Source organism: Pseudophryne corroboree, chromosome 6, assembly GCF_028390025.1.
Source record: "Pseudophryne corroboree isolate aPseCor3 chromosome 6, aPseCor3.hap2, whole genome shotgun sequence".
In the NCBI taxonomy this organism is placed as follows: Eukaryota; Metazoa; Chordata; class Amphibia; order Anura; family Myobatrachidae; genus Pseudophryne; species Pseudophryne corroboree.
In genome coordinates this window covers 352754243-352769531 of record NC_086449.1, presented here as the reverse complement: position 1 = coordinate 352769531, position 15289 = coordinate 352754243, and the positions used below count along the sequence as shown (strand labels likewise).

At 46.3% G+C, this 15289-nt stretch overlaps 1 protein-coding gene across 3 annotated transcripts in view; it reads right to left on the bottom strand.

Moving 5' to 3' along the window:
* The window catches only part of SCAPER (S-phase cyclin A associated protein in the ER), a 725664-nt gene that overhangs the window by 488683 nt on the left and 221692 nt on the right, over positions 1-15289 (bottom strand). For all 3 annotated transcript variants that reach the window (XM_063926586.1, XM_063926587.1, XM_063926588.1), the window contains exons 14-16: positions 12996-13136; positions 7236-7391; positions 6917-7059 (exon numbers count right to left, since the gene is read on the bottom strand). In XM_063926586.1, the coding sequence (XP_063782656.1) occupies positions 6917-7059; positions 7236-7391; positions 12996-13136 (440 nt within the window). The remainder of the gene's footprint in view (positions 1-6916; positions 7060-7235; positions 7392-12995; positions 13137-15289) is intronic.

Genomic DNA, 15289 nt, shown 5'->3' with positions numbered 1-15289 from the left:
CTAGTCAATGGGTTGACACATGTTTTTGTTTGTTTTTTTTGTCCAAAACTAGAATTTCATGTTATATGACCACCATCAGTACAAACATCTACCTCCACAGGCTTGCTTCGCTTGCCACGCTTCGGGCATAGTTACTATTCCCAACAGATGTCCATGTGGATCGTAAAATGATGAATACTGGCCCTCATTCCGAGTTGTTCGCTCGGTATTTTTCATCGCATCGCAATGAAAATCCGCTTAGTACGCATGCGCAATGTTCGCACTGCGACTGCGCCAAGTAACTTTGCTATGTAGAAAGTAATTTTACTCACGGCTTTTTCATCGCTCCGGCGATCGTAATGTGATTGACAGGAAATGGGTGTTACTGGGCGGAAACACGGCGTTTCAGGGGCGTGTGGCTGAAAACGCTACCGTTTCCGGAAAAAACGCAGGAGTGGCCGGAGAAACGGTGGGAGTGCCTGGGCGAACGCTGGGTGTGTTTGTGACGTCAACCAGGAACGACAAGCACTGAACTGATCGCACAGGCAGAGTAAGTCTGAAGCTACTCCAAAACTGCTACGAGGTTTGTGATCGCAATATTGCGATTACTTCGGTCGCACTTTTAAGAAGCTAAGATACACTCCCAGTAGGCGGCGGCTTAGCGTGTGTAACTCTGCTACATTCGCATTGCGACCGATCAACTCGGAATGAGGGCCACTGTATGTGAAGAAAACATGTGAAAAATAAACAATAAACGTGTCAACCATTGTCACGTCGACCTTTTGAACCTGTCAACCATATGGTGTCACCTATTGACTGTTGACCAATACACCGTCGATCCATCATCCGGATACCCTTTATAAAGACTATACATAAAATACATAAATGATACATAAATATATATATAAGTATGCCCCTGGACCTGCTCATTGTAGTGTCGTATAAAATGAACTGTAGGGCATTTTAATGTTATTTAATATGAACCGGGATACTGTAATGAGGCACAATATGAACGGGAAGCACTATATATCATAATGTGAATTGGGGGTACTGTGCGGTATAATGTGTACTGGCAGCTCTGAAAATAAGAATTTACTTACCGATAATTCTATTTCTCGTAGTCCGTAGTGGATGCTGGGGACTCCGTCAGGACCATGGGGATTAGCGGCTCCGCAGGAGACAGGGCACAAAAGTAAAAGCTTTAGGATCAGGTGGTGTGCACTGGCTCCTCCCCCTATGACCCTCCTCCAAGCCTCAGTTAGGATACTGTGCCCGGACGAGCGTACACAATAAGGAAGGATTTTGAATCCCGGGTAAGACTCATACCAGCCACACCAATCACACTGTACAACCTGTGATCTGAACCCAGTTAACAGCATGATAACAGCGGAGCCTCTGAAAAGATGGCTCACAACAATAATAACCCGATTTTTGTAACAATAACTATGTACAAGTATTGCAGACAATCCGCACTTGGGATGGGCGCCCAGCATCCACTACGGACTACGAGAAATAGAATTATCGGTAAGTAAATTCTTATTTTCTCTGACGTCCTAAGTGGATGCTGGGGACTCCGTCAGGACCATGGGGATTATACCAAAGCTCCCAAACGGGCGGGAGAGTGCGGATGACTCTGCAGCACCGAATGAGAGAACTCCAGGTCCTCCTCAGTCAGGGTGTGCCCCTGACCAAGTATCAGCTCGGCAAAGTTGTAAAGCCGAGACCCCTCGGCAGCCACCCAAGATGAGCCCACCTTCCTTGTGGAATGGGCATTTACATATTTTGGCTGTGGCAGGCCTGCCACAGAATGTGCAAGCTGAATTGTACTACACATCCAACTAGCAATCGTCTGCTTAGAAGCAAGAGCACCCAGTTTGTTGGGTGCATACAGGATAACAGCAAGTCAGTTTTCCTGACTCCAGCCGTCCTGGAAACTATATTTTCAGGGCCCTGACAACATCTAGCAACTTGGAGTCCTCCAAGTCCCTAGTAGCCGCAGGTACCACAATAAGCTGGTTCGGGTGAAACACTGACACCACCTTAGGGAGAAACTGGGGATGAATCCGCAGCTCTGCCCTGTCCGAATGGACAATCAGATATGGGCTTTTTTGAGACAAACGCCGCCAATTCTGACACTCGCCTGGCCGAGGCCAGGGCCAACAGCATGGTCACTTTCCCTGTGAGATATTTCAAATCCACAGATTTGAGCTGTTTAAACCAATGTGATTTTAGGAATCCCAGAACTACGTTGAGATCCCACAGTGCCACTGGAGGCACAAAAGGGGGTTGTATATGCAGTACTCCCTTGACAAACTTCTGGACTTCAGGAACTGAAGCCAATTCTTTCTGGAAGAAAATCGACAGGGCCGAAATTTGAACCTTAATGGACCCCAATTTGAGGCCCATAGACACTCCTGTTTGCAGGAAATGCAGGAAACGACCGAGTTGAAATTTCTTCATGGGGCCTTCCTGGCCTCACACCACGCAACATATTTTCGCCACATGTGGTGATAATCTTGTGCGGTCACCTCCTTCCTGGCTTTGACCAGGGTAGGAATGACCTCTTCCGGAATGCCTTTTTCCCTTAGGATCCGGCGTTCAACCGCCATGCCGTCAAACGCAGCCGCGGTAAGTCTTGGAACAGACATGGTACTTGCTGAAGCAAGTCCCTTCTTAGCGGCAGAGGCCATGAGTCCTCTGTGAGCATCTCTTGAAGTTCCGGGTACCAAGTCCTTCTTGGCCAATCCGGAGCCACGAGTATAGTTCTTACTCCTCTACGTCTTATAATTCTCAATACCTTGGGTATGAGAAGCAGAGGAGGAAAGACATACCCCGACTGGTACACCCACGGTGTTACCAGAACGTCCACAGCTATTGCCTGAGGGTCTTTTGACCTGGCGCAATACTTGTCCAGTTTTTTGTTCAGGCGGGACGCCATCATGTCCACCTTTGGTCTTTTCCAACAGTTCACAATCATGTGGAAGACTTCCCGATGAAGTCCCCACTCTCCCGGGTGGAGGTTGTGCTGAGGAAGTCTGCTTCCCAGTTGTCCACTCCCGGAATGAACACTGCTGACAGTGCTATCACATGATTTTCCGCCCAGCGAAAAATCCTTGCAGTTTCTGCCATTGCCCTCCTGCTTCTTGTGCCGCCCTGTCTGTTTACGTGGGCGACTGCCGTGATGTTGTCCCACTGGATCAATACCGGCTGACCTTGAAGCAGAGGTCTTGCTAAGCTTAGAGCATTGTAAATTGCCCTTAGCTCCAGTATATTTATGTGGAGAAAAATCTCCAGACTTGATCACACTCCCTGGAAAAAAAATTTTCCCTGTGTGACTGCTCCCCAGCCTCTCAGGCTGGCCTCCGTGGTCACCAGCATCCAATCCTGAATGCCGAATCTGCGGCCCTCTAGAAGATGAGCACTCTGTAACCACCACAGGAGAGACACCCTTGTCCTTGGAGATAGGGTTATCCGCTGATGCATCTGAAAATGCGATCCGGACCATTTGTCCAGCAGATCCCACTGAAAAGTTCTTGCGTGGAATCTGCCGAATGGAATCGCTTCGTAATAAGCCACCATTTTTCCCAGGACTCTTGTGCAATGATGCACTGACACTTTCCTGGTTTTAGGAGGTTCCTGACTAGCTCGGATAACTCCCTGGCTTTCTCCTCCGGGAGAAACACCTTTTTCTGGACTGTGTCCAGAACCATCCCTAGGAACAGCAGACGTGTCGTCGGAAACGGCTGCGATTTTGGATATTTAGAATCCACCCGTGCTGTCGTAGAACTACTTGAGATAGTGCTACTCCGACTTCCAACTGTTCTCTGGACCTTGCCCTTATCAGGAGATCGTCCAAGTAAGGGATAATTAAGACGCCTTTTCTTTGAAGAAGAATCATCATTTCGGCCATTACTTTGGTAAAGACCCGGGGTGCCGTGGACAATCCAAACGGCAGCGTCTGAAACTGATAGTGACAGTTCCGTACCACGAACCTGAGGTACCCTTGGAGAAAAGGGCAATTTGGGACATGGAAGTAAGCATCCTTGATGTCCAGGGACACCATATAGTCCCCTTCTTCCTGGTTCGCTATCACTGCTCTGAGTGACTCCATCTTGATTTGAACCTTTGTATGTAAGTGTTCAAAGATTTCCCATTTAGAATAGGTCTCACCGAGCCGTCTGGCTTCAGTACCACAATATAGTGTGGAATAATACCCCTTTCCTTGTTGTAGGAGGGGTACTTTGATTATCACCTGCTGGGAATACAGCTTGTGAATTGTTTCCAATACTGCCTCCCTGTCGGGGGAAGACGTTGGTAAAGCAGACATCAGGAGCCTGCGAGGGGGAGACGTCTCGAATTTCCAGTCTGTACCCCTGGGATACTACTTGTAGGATCCAGGGGTCCACTTGCGAGTGAGCCCACTACGCGCTGAAACTCTTGAGACGACCCCCCACCGCACTTGAGTCCGCTTGTACGGCCCCAGCGTCATGCTGAGGACTTGGCAGAAGCTGTGGAGGGCTTCTGTTCCTGGGAATGGGCTGCCTGCTGCAGTCTTCTTCCCTTTCCTCTATCCCTGGGCAGATATGACTGGCCTTTTGCCCGCTTGCCCTTATGGGGACGAAAGGACTGAGGCTGAAAAGACGGTGTCTTTTTCTGCTGAGATGTGATTTGGGGTAAAAAAGGTGGATTTCCCGGCAGTTGCCGTGGCCACCAAATCCGATAGACCGACGCCAAATAATTCCTCCCCTTTATACGGCAATACTTCCATATGCCGCTTGGAATCCGCATCACCTGACCACTGTCGTGTCCATAAACTTCTTCTGGCAGATATGGACATCGCACTTACTCTCGATGCCAGAGTGCAAATATCCCTCTGAGCATCTCGCATATAAAGAAAAGCATCCTTTAATTGCTCTAAAGTCTGTAAAATACTGTCCCTATCCAGGGTATCAATATTTTCAGTCAGGGAATCCGACAAGACCACCCCAGGACTGCACATCCAGGCTGAGGCGATGGCTGGTCGCAGTATAACACCAGTATGTGTGTATATACTTTTTAGGGTAGTTTCCAGCCTCCTATCAGCTGGATCCTTGAGGGCGGCCGTATCAGGAGACGGTAACGCCACTTGTTTTGATAAGCGTGTGAGCGCCTTATCCACCTTAGAGGGTGTTTCCCAGCGCGCCCTAACCTCTGGCGGGAAAGGGTATAATGCCAATAACTTTTTTGAAATTAGCACTTTTCTATCTGGGTTAACCCACGCTTCATCACATACATCATTCAATTCCTCTGATTCAGGAAAAACTACAGGTAGTTTTTTCACCCCCCACATAATACCCCTTTTTGTGGTACTTGTAGTATCAGAGATAAGCAAAGCCTCCTTCATTGCCGTGATCATATAACGTGTGGCCCTACTGGAAAATACGTTTGTTTCTTCACCGTCGACACTAGATTCAGTGTCCGTGTCTGGGTCTGTGTCGACCGACTGAGGTAAAGGGCGTTTTACAGCCCCTGACGGTGTCTGAGACGCCTGGGCAGGTACTAACTGGTTTTCCGGCCGTCTCATGTCGTCAACTGATTTTTGTAATGTGCTGACATTATCACGTAATTCCATAAACAAAGCCATCCATTCCGGTGTCGACTCCCTGGGGGGTGACATCACCATTACCGGCAATTGCTCTGCCTCCACACCAACATCGTCCTCATACATGTCGACACACACGTACCGACACACAGCAGACACACAGGGAATGCTCTATTGAAGACAGGACCCCACTAGCCCTTTGGGGAGACAGAGGGAGAGTTTGCCAGCACACACCCAAGCGCTATAATATATATGGGAACAACCCTATATAAGTGTTGTATCCTTATAGCAGCTTAAATATAGTAATATCGCCAAAAAAAGTGCCCCCCTCTCTGTTTTACCCTGTTTCTGTAGTGCAGTGCAGGGGAGAGTCCTGGGAGCCTTCCTCACAGTGGAGCTGAGCAGGAAAATGGCGCTGTGTGCTGAGGAGAATAAGCCCCGCCCCCTATTTCGGCGGGCTCTTCTCCGGAGTTTGTGAGATCTGGCAGGGGTTAAATACATCCATATAGCCTCAAGGGCTATATGTGATGTATTTTTTAGCCATAAAAAGGTATTATACATTGCTGCCCAGGGCGCCCCCCCAGCGCCCTGCACCCTCCGTGACCGCTGTGTGAAGTGTGCTGACAACAATGGCGCACAGCTGCAGTGCTGTGCGCTACCTCAGGAAGACTGAAAAGTCTTCTGCCGCCTGCTTCAGGACCTCTTCCATCTTCGGCATCTGCAAGGGGGGTCGGCGGCGCGGCTCCGGGACCGGACTCCATGGCTGGGCCTGTGTTCGATCCCTCTGGAGCTAATGGTGTCCAGTAGCCTAAGAAGCCAATACATCCTGCACGCAGGTGAGTTGACTTCTCTCCCCTAAGTCCCTCGATGCAGTGAGCCTGTTGCCAGCAGGACTCACTGAAAATAAAAAACCTAAAAACTTTTTCTAAGCAGCTCTTTAGGAGAGCCACCTAGATTGCACCCTGCTCGGACGGGCACAAAAACCTAACTGAGGCTTAGAGGAGGGTCATAGGGGGAGGAGCCAGTGCACACCACCTGATCCTAAAGCTTTATTTTTGTGCCCTGTCTCCTGCGGAGCCGCTAATCCCCATGGTCCTGACGGAGTCCCCAGCATCCACTAGGACGTTAGAGAAAACTTGTACACAAGCTATTAATGACTTGTTTAGAAATTGTAAGTGTCACACAATTAAAATTCTGTCTAATTTAGCTTACCAGCATTTATAATGACATTGAAACTGATGTAAGCAGCCATTATGTTGTTTGGTTCTGAGAGTTGCAATAAACATGTCACACTTCCACATCAGACACCTGCTGACATTACGTACATGACCCAGCAGCCATGTGATAGTCACTTACCTAGCTCTTTCCCTAGCTGCATCCTCTCGAGCACGCTCCTTTTCTTGCCGCTGCATCTCTATACGAGCTTCTTGTTCCTTCCTCTTCATCAACAGCTCCTCAACCCGGGCCTGACGTTCTGCTTCAAGAACTCGTTTGCGTTCCTAAAACACACCATATAGGAGTTATTCCCCTGTAATTACGGTGATGAATACTTCTGAACTAAATAAAAGCAAAGCACTTTCTGTGTTGAAAGCCTCATACATGTGTTGCTGAATTGATTTAAGCAATGGAAATATGTGTGTTCACAAAGAGTAGATGGCTGCTTTACAGTATGTACCTGTACAGCTTCATCACGCGCTTGCTTCTCCTCCTGCCGCCGTTGCCGCTCCTCCTGCAGCTCATTGAGTCTTTGCTCATATTCCTTCAGTTTAGCTAAGACATCGTGACGCTTGTTTTGAGCTTCCAAAGTGTTGATGAAAGCAATCTCATTTACCTGTAACATCAAGATCAAAGTTCTTCTAAGCCAACATTTTATGATGCACAATCGATATCTATGTTCTCTTTATGTGAAAGGCAGAAATTCAATGTGCACATTGCAACTATTTCTGAGAAAGTTTCTTTATTTGTAATTATCACTAGTTATACTGTTCTGGTCCTGACATTGCATGCCAAACACATGGTGCCTTCTACACATACACACATGTGCTCCAGAATTATTACTTCAGGACAACTGTGACGTATGGACAGCTCCTCAGGCAGTGTGATAACTGCACTCAGCATTCAATCAAACCATTACACACTCCATACAACAGCAGCTTTGTATGCCCTGCAATACCACAACCATACGCTCCCTGATAATGGAAGCTGGTGTACAGTTAGGATATGATGAATTCCCTGCTAACACTCTAATGGCTTACACTGTCAGACACACCAGTGCTGTTACATGCTTCACAGGCAGATATTATTTTCTATCAGCTCTGCAGGCATTCGGATCCTCTCTTCTACAGTATTGCAACGTTCATAGGGGAAGATTTACTAAAGCTTCTAAAAGAAACAAGCTAAGAAGTAGCCCATAACAACCAATCAGATTCTGTGAATCATTTACTAGAATGCATTAGAAAAATGAATGCTAGAATCTAATTGGTTGCTATCGGCAACACCACTGTTTGTCGCGTTTAGTAAGTCTAACACTCAATCTGCATTCAAAAGCAATGATATCAGAGAGAAGACAGTACTACAGATGTGCCCACATACACCTATCCTCAAATCGGGCCAAATAGACTTTGCTACTTACTGTAGGTGGGCTAAAACACTAATCCTAAATCATTATGCTGACGGATCCACTGACCGCTGGATCCATTGACAGAGCAGGTTACGGTCGTTAGGTTGACACAACTTAGGTCGACACTCATTAGGTCGACCACTGAAGGTCGACAATGCCATTAGGTCGACATGGCAATTAGGTTGACATGTACTAGGTCGACAGGTCGAAAGGTCGACATGAGTTTTTCAATTTTTTTTCTCTCCATTTTTTGGATTTTTTCATACTTAATGATCCACGTGGACTACGATTGGAACGGTAATCTGCGAGCGAAGCGAGCCATGCGAGGGGACACGGTGCACTAATTTCGGTTCCCTGTGACTTTACGGAGAAAACGACACCAAAAACCTCAAGTCGACCTTTTGACCTGTCGACCTAACACCCATGTCGACCTAATGCATGTCGACCTTATGAGTGTCGAATTAAGTTGGGTCGACCCAACGACCCATACCCGACAGAGCGGCTGATTTGGTAACACAAGTGGGTGTCATTGTTGCCGGTTCCTGCTGCTGGCATATGGGACGATCGCCAGGTCACCCGTACGCACAACCTAACATGCAGATATATATCTGCAAGATATGTCGGCAATGACTGTGCTGCAGGGCTGACCTGACATGTCGGTGTATGACGTCGCTCTACGACACATCGGGTGTACATACCCACTGATGAACAACCGATATATATATATGGCGGTATCCTATTACAGAAGATAAAACATTGGGTGCAAATAGTGTCAGTTTTTCGCACATTTTTCCGATGTTTCACAAATGTGTTTTTACAGGCTATCCAATTAGGATGGCCTGTAAAAAAAACAGCTTTTCTCCCGAGAACACACAGTGAAACAGCTCTGTTTTCGCTTAAACACGGGGCTGTTTCTGGGTATTTAGTTTTGCCTGCACGAGGCAGGTGAAACACAATCCCTTATAAGCGCGGTGACCTGCAGTGTCCCATGCCCGCAGCAGAAGCGGGAGGGCGCCGTGGCCTGGGAGACAGAACTCAGCGCTGTGACCCCTGGCGGAGAAACCAAGGCAGTGCTGGGACCTGCATCCCCCCTCTTCCCTCGCCCCCTGCAGCAATCATGTGACCGGGGGGAGCCGGAGCACTGCACCAGGAGCTGTCAGGAGCTGGCACCCGATGCAGTACAGAAAACCTCTGATAAGCCGCAGCTCATGCCGGCTTATCTGGGCTAATAGGATAGCCCTAGGTGATATCATTACTCGTGGTAATGTATCAATAAGCCGCAGCTTATCGTGCCCTTGTGCCGGCTTATCGTGGCTAATAGGATAGCCCTGGGCGATATCGTAATGTACAGATAAACCGCATCTCGTACCGGCTTATCGTGGCTAATAGGATAGCCCTGGGCGATATCGTAATGTACAGATTAGCCGCATCTCGTACCGGCTTATCGGGGCAAATAGGATAGCCCTGGTAGATATCATTACCCGCGGTAATGTACCGCGGGTAATTGGATATTCCCCATAGTCTGTTGCTTGAATGAATTATATATCGTTCATGTGTGATGCAGAATTGAGGAAAAAATAGCATTATGACGGAAATAACAGCAAAGTCAAGGGAAACAAAAAAAAGTACACAAGAAAGGTCTGATAAGAGTGGCCCTAGCCATGCATCATTATGCTTAATCTGCAACTTTAGTACAATTCTTTGTAACAAAAAAAGTACCCAGTACACTATTTGTGAACTATGACCCAAGACTGAGGAAAAACTAACAAGAAAAATGAACCAGAGTTGAGGAAAAAGTACGCAGCACAGGAATCAGGAATATACTAAATTTGTCCGCTTGCTTCTAATTAATAAAGCTGCCAAGTAATGGAGTACAGGTTGAGTATCCCATATCCAAAATGCTTGGGACCAGAAATATTTTGGATATGGGATTTTTCCGTATTTTGGAATAATTGCATAACATAATGAGATATCATGGTGATGGGACCTAAGTCTAAGCACAGAAAACATTTATGTTACATATACACCTTATACAGACAGCCTGAAGGTCATTTTTGCCAATATTGTTAATAACGTTGTGCAGTAAACAAAGTCTGTGTACAGTCACACAATTCATTTATGTTTCATATACACTTTATACACACAGCCTGAAAGGTCATTTAATACAATAGTTACAATAACTTTGTGTATTAAACAAAGTTTGTGTACATTGAGCCATCAGAAAACAAAGGTTTCACTATCTCACTCAAAAAATTCTGTATTTCGGAATATTTAGATATGGAATACTCAACCTGTATTACAACTTCAGTTCAACAAAAAAAAAAAAAAAAATGACATGAAGAAAGGGGTTCTACAATTACTAGCATTACGTATATCTACATCCAGGCAAAATGTACACGCTAACAGACACAGACTCTGTTTATAAATCAGTTTTCAGTTTATTATACATATTGAATAGATCACATAAATATATATATCACTTAAAACAAAAACTTATACCAGCATTTCCCAACCTGGGTGACCTGGCATCCTGGAGTGCCACTGGTTACTGGTCAAGGACCAAATCAAATGATTATTTTTGGTCAATGTGATAGGCAAAACTGTGCTGGTGGCTGCCAATCATAAACTGTAATGACAAACAGAAGAGCAGCCACGTCCACCACCACATAACTGAGCCTAAGGGTAAGACACAAGCACAGTTTACTCAATGTAATATTTTTTCTGAATTTTTTAGTAAGAAACTTTAGGACGGGAATTTTTTAAAAGATGTATTTAGCCCAGAAGAATATTTTCAATGAAAACAGATACAGTATACATTTTTTGAAAGAATGTGCAAAAAATGTTTCAATTCCAAAACAACAGTCAACCCAGTTTTTTTTTAAAAACATTAATACATGGGTTTTTATGGGAATCACGCCAGGCATCCCTTGCCATATGGCACAAAAGGGATAGGTGTATGAAGACACAACTATGCATCTCAACGATCCCACCCAATAGACAATGACAAGTGGCGTTCCGCTTTTACACAAAGCATTTCACAATACAATATAAAGGTGGCTGCACACATAAAGATCTGAGTGTTCGGGCTCCTCTCTGAGTAAACTATCTGTATCCAGGGCCTAATTCAGATCTGACTGCAGCAGCAAATTTGCAAGAAATAACACGTGCAGAGAGAGTTAGATTTGGGTGGGTTATTTTGTTTCTGTGCTGGGTAAATACTGGCTGCTTTATTTTTACACTGCAATTTAGATTTCAGTTTGAATACACCCCACCCAAATCTAACTCTCTCTGCACATGTTATATCTGCCCCCCCCTGCAGTGCACATGGGGGGTAATTCCAAGTTGATCGCAGCAGGACATTTTTTAGCAGTTGGGCAAAACCATGTACACTGCAGGGAGGGGGGGGGGGGGGAGATATAACGTGCAGAGAGAGTTAGATTTGGGTGGGTTATTTTGTTTCTGTGCAGGGTAAATACTGGCTGCTTTATTTTTACACTGCAAATTAGATTGCAGATTGAACACACCACACCCAAATCAAACTCTCTCTGCACATGTTAAATCTGCCTCCCCTGCAGTGCACATGGTTTTGCCCAACTGCTAAAAAATTTCCTGCTGCGATCAACTTGGAATTACCCCCATGGTTTTTCCAATTAGCTAACAAATTTGCTGCTGCGATCAGATATGAATTAGGCCCCTAAATGGGTAAAGCATGTGTGTGGTGTCCGATCTGGGATGGTGTGCAATATCGGAAGATACAAAGTGAAAAAGGTGTACACTAGCTCTATTGGTGACTCACATACATGACGACAGCAGTCGCTGGCTGTTTCCTCAACTTTAATGGGAAAGATGAAATCAGGATGTCTTACTCGTGTGGCTACAAGTGTAACTGCACCCCACGTTTTAATCAAAAACTACAAAGTCCTATTTTCTTCACAATCTTCAAAACAGTCATAACTTTTAAAAGTTCAATGTTTAGTGTTATAATAGAAAAGAAAGATGACTAAAGACAAGGGGGTCTATTCATGTAGAAAATGAAATCAGAATTGCTACTTATCACTATACATCGCATCGCTTCGATGCGATGTATAGCTGTAATAAGTAGCAATTCATGTATACTCACCCTTCCGACGATGCGCTGCGGTGTCTGGGGCTCCTGCGGTGAGGTCATCTCCAGCGGTCCCTCCCTGCGATGCGCGGAGTCCAGCGGCGGGTCCCTTTGCGCACGCGCAGGGTGTTGACCTCCCGGCAGGCCGCAGTGGTTGCTGGGAGGTCGGGGGCGGAGCCAGCTCCAGGTGCCGAGCAGAGAGCAGGGAAGCATTGAGCTTCCCTGCTGTCTCCACACTACAGTTCAGGTTACGCTGTCCTGAGATGGCGAACCTGAACTCCATGGAGAAGCGGAAAGCAGAGCTTTCTGCAACTTCATGAATCGCACTCACCATACAAAGGTATGGTGATGCGATTCAGGCACAGAGCGGGGGTACCGCTGGAGAAGTCAGAGACTTCTCCACGGTAAACCGCTCTGTGAATTGCACTAGGCAGAGAAAAGCCCTGTTTAACGCAAAACAGGGCTTTTGTCTGCTACATGAATAGACCCCTAGGTCATTTATCCATACCTATCATGCTTTCATCTGGTTTATCCTACTGCCAGCAAAGTGCCAGTTCAAACACTGCTTGCTAAGATCTGCAACCAGCCGTATAGCTGTCTAACATTTCCTGTATCATCTCCACCCTATTATTTGACACTGTTGGCAATATCATTTTTGTACAGTATGTCCCCCCCAAAATATGCAGTGATTGCTCTGCTGATTCCCATACCTTGGCTTCCTCCTCCTGAGCCTTCTTCACAATGGCTTGTAGCTGAACGTCCCGCTTAAACTCTGCATGGAGCAGCTTCTCGTCCATCATTTTGCGCCTCTGCTCTAGCAATTCTTCCTTCCACTTTCGCACATCTTTCTCCTATAACAAAATTATATCTATAAAGAAAATATCTCCAAACACTAACCTGTGAGATATTCCTACAATTTGATATATTTAACACAATATATATAGCTGCTAAAGAATTGTAAGCAAAATAATGTGAAAAAAATGGCTCAAAGCCTGTCCTGTAGCCTCAGGACTGTCAGAGTATCCGTGAATTGTAGCATCATTTTTAATTTAAACCAATCAAAAAAAAATAAGAATTTACTTACCGATAATTCTATTTCTCGTAGTCCGTAGTGGATGCTGGGACTTCCGTAAGGACCATGGGGGAATAGCGGCTCCGCAGGAGACTGGGCACAAAAGTAAAAGCTTTAGACTAGCTGGTGTGCACTGGCTCCTCCCCCTATGACCCTCCTCCAAGCCTCAGTTAGGATACTGTGCCCGGACGAGCGTACATAATAAGGAAGGATTTTGAATCCCGGGTAAGACTCATACCAGCCACACCAATCACACCGTACAACCTGTGATCTGAACCCAGTTAACAGTATGATAAACGTAGGAGCCTCTGAAAAGATGGCTCACAACAATAAACAAACCCGATTTTTTTGTAACAATAACTATATACAAGTATTGCAGACAATCCGCACTTGGGATGGGCGCCCAGCATCCACTACGGACTACGAGAAATAGAATTATCGGTAAGTAAATTCTTATTTTCTCTGACGTCCTAGTGGATGCTGGGACTTCCGTAAGGACCATGGGGATTATACCAAAGCTCCCAAACGGGCGGGAGAGTGCGGATGACTCTGCAGCACCGAATGAGAGAACTCCAGGTCCTCCTCAGCCAGGGTATTGAATTTGTAAAATTTTGCAAACGTGTTTGCCCCTGACCAAGTAGCTGCTCGGCAAAGTTGTAAAGCCGAGACCCCTCGGGCAGCCGCCCAAGATGAGCCCACTTTCCTTGTGGAATGGGCTTTAACAGATTTTGGCTGTGGCAGTCCTGCCACAGAATGTGCAAGCTGAATTGTACTACAAATCCAACGAGCAATCGTCTGCTTAGAAGCAGGAGCACCCAGCTTGTTGGGTGCATACAGGATAAACAGCGAGTCAGATTTTCTGACTCCAGCCGTCCTGGAAACATATATTTTCAGGGCCCTGACTACGTCCAACAACTTGGAGTCCTCCAAGTCCCTAGTAGCCGCAGGCACCACAATAGGTTGGTTCATGTGAAACGCTGAAACCACCTTAGGGAGAAATTGAGGACGAGTCCTCAATTCTGCCCTGTCTGAATGAAAAATTAGGTAAGGGCTTTTATATGACAAAGCCGCCAATTCTGAGACACGCCTGGCTGACGCCAGAGCTAACAGCATGACCACCTTCCATGTGAGATATCTTAATTCCACAGTGGTGAGTGGTTCAAACCAATGTGATTTTAGGAACCCTAAAACTACATTGAGATCCCAAGGTGCCACTGGTGGCACAAAAGGAGGCTGTATATGCAGTACCCCCTTGACAAACGTCTGAACTTCAGGCACTGAAGCCAGTTCTTTCTGGAAGAAGATCGACAGGGCCGAAATCTGAAACTTAATGGATCCTAATTTTAGGCCCATAGACAGTCCTGCTTGCAGGAAATGCAGGAAACGACCCAGTTGAAATTCCTCTGTGGGGGCCTTCTTGGCCTCACACCACGCAACATATTTCCGCCAAATGCGGTGATAATGTTTCGCGGTTACATCCTTCCTGGCTTTGATCAGGGTAGGGATGACTTCATCCGGAATGCCTTTTTCCATCAGGATCCGGCGTTCAACCGCCATGCCATCAAACGCAGTCGCGGTAAGTCTTGGAACAGACAAGGTCCCTGCTGGAGCAGGTCCTTTCTTAGAGGTAGAGGCCATGGGTCCTCCGTGAGCATCTCTTGCAGTTCCGGGTACCAAGTTCTTCTTGGCCAATCCGGAGCCACGAGTATAGTTCTCACTCCTCTCCTTCTTATGATTCTCAGTACTTTGGGTATGAGAGGCAGAGGAGGGAACACATACACCGACTGGTACACCCACGGTGTTACCAGAGCGTCCACCGCTATTGCCTGAGGGTCCCTTGACCTGGCGCAATATCTGTCCAGTTTTTTGTTGAGACGGGACGCCATCATGTCCACCTTTGGTTTTTCCCAACGGTTTACAATCACTTGGAAG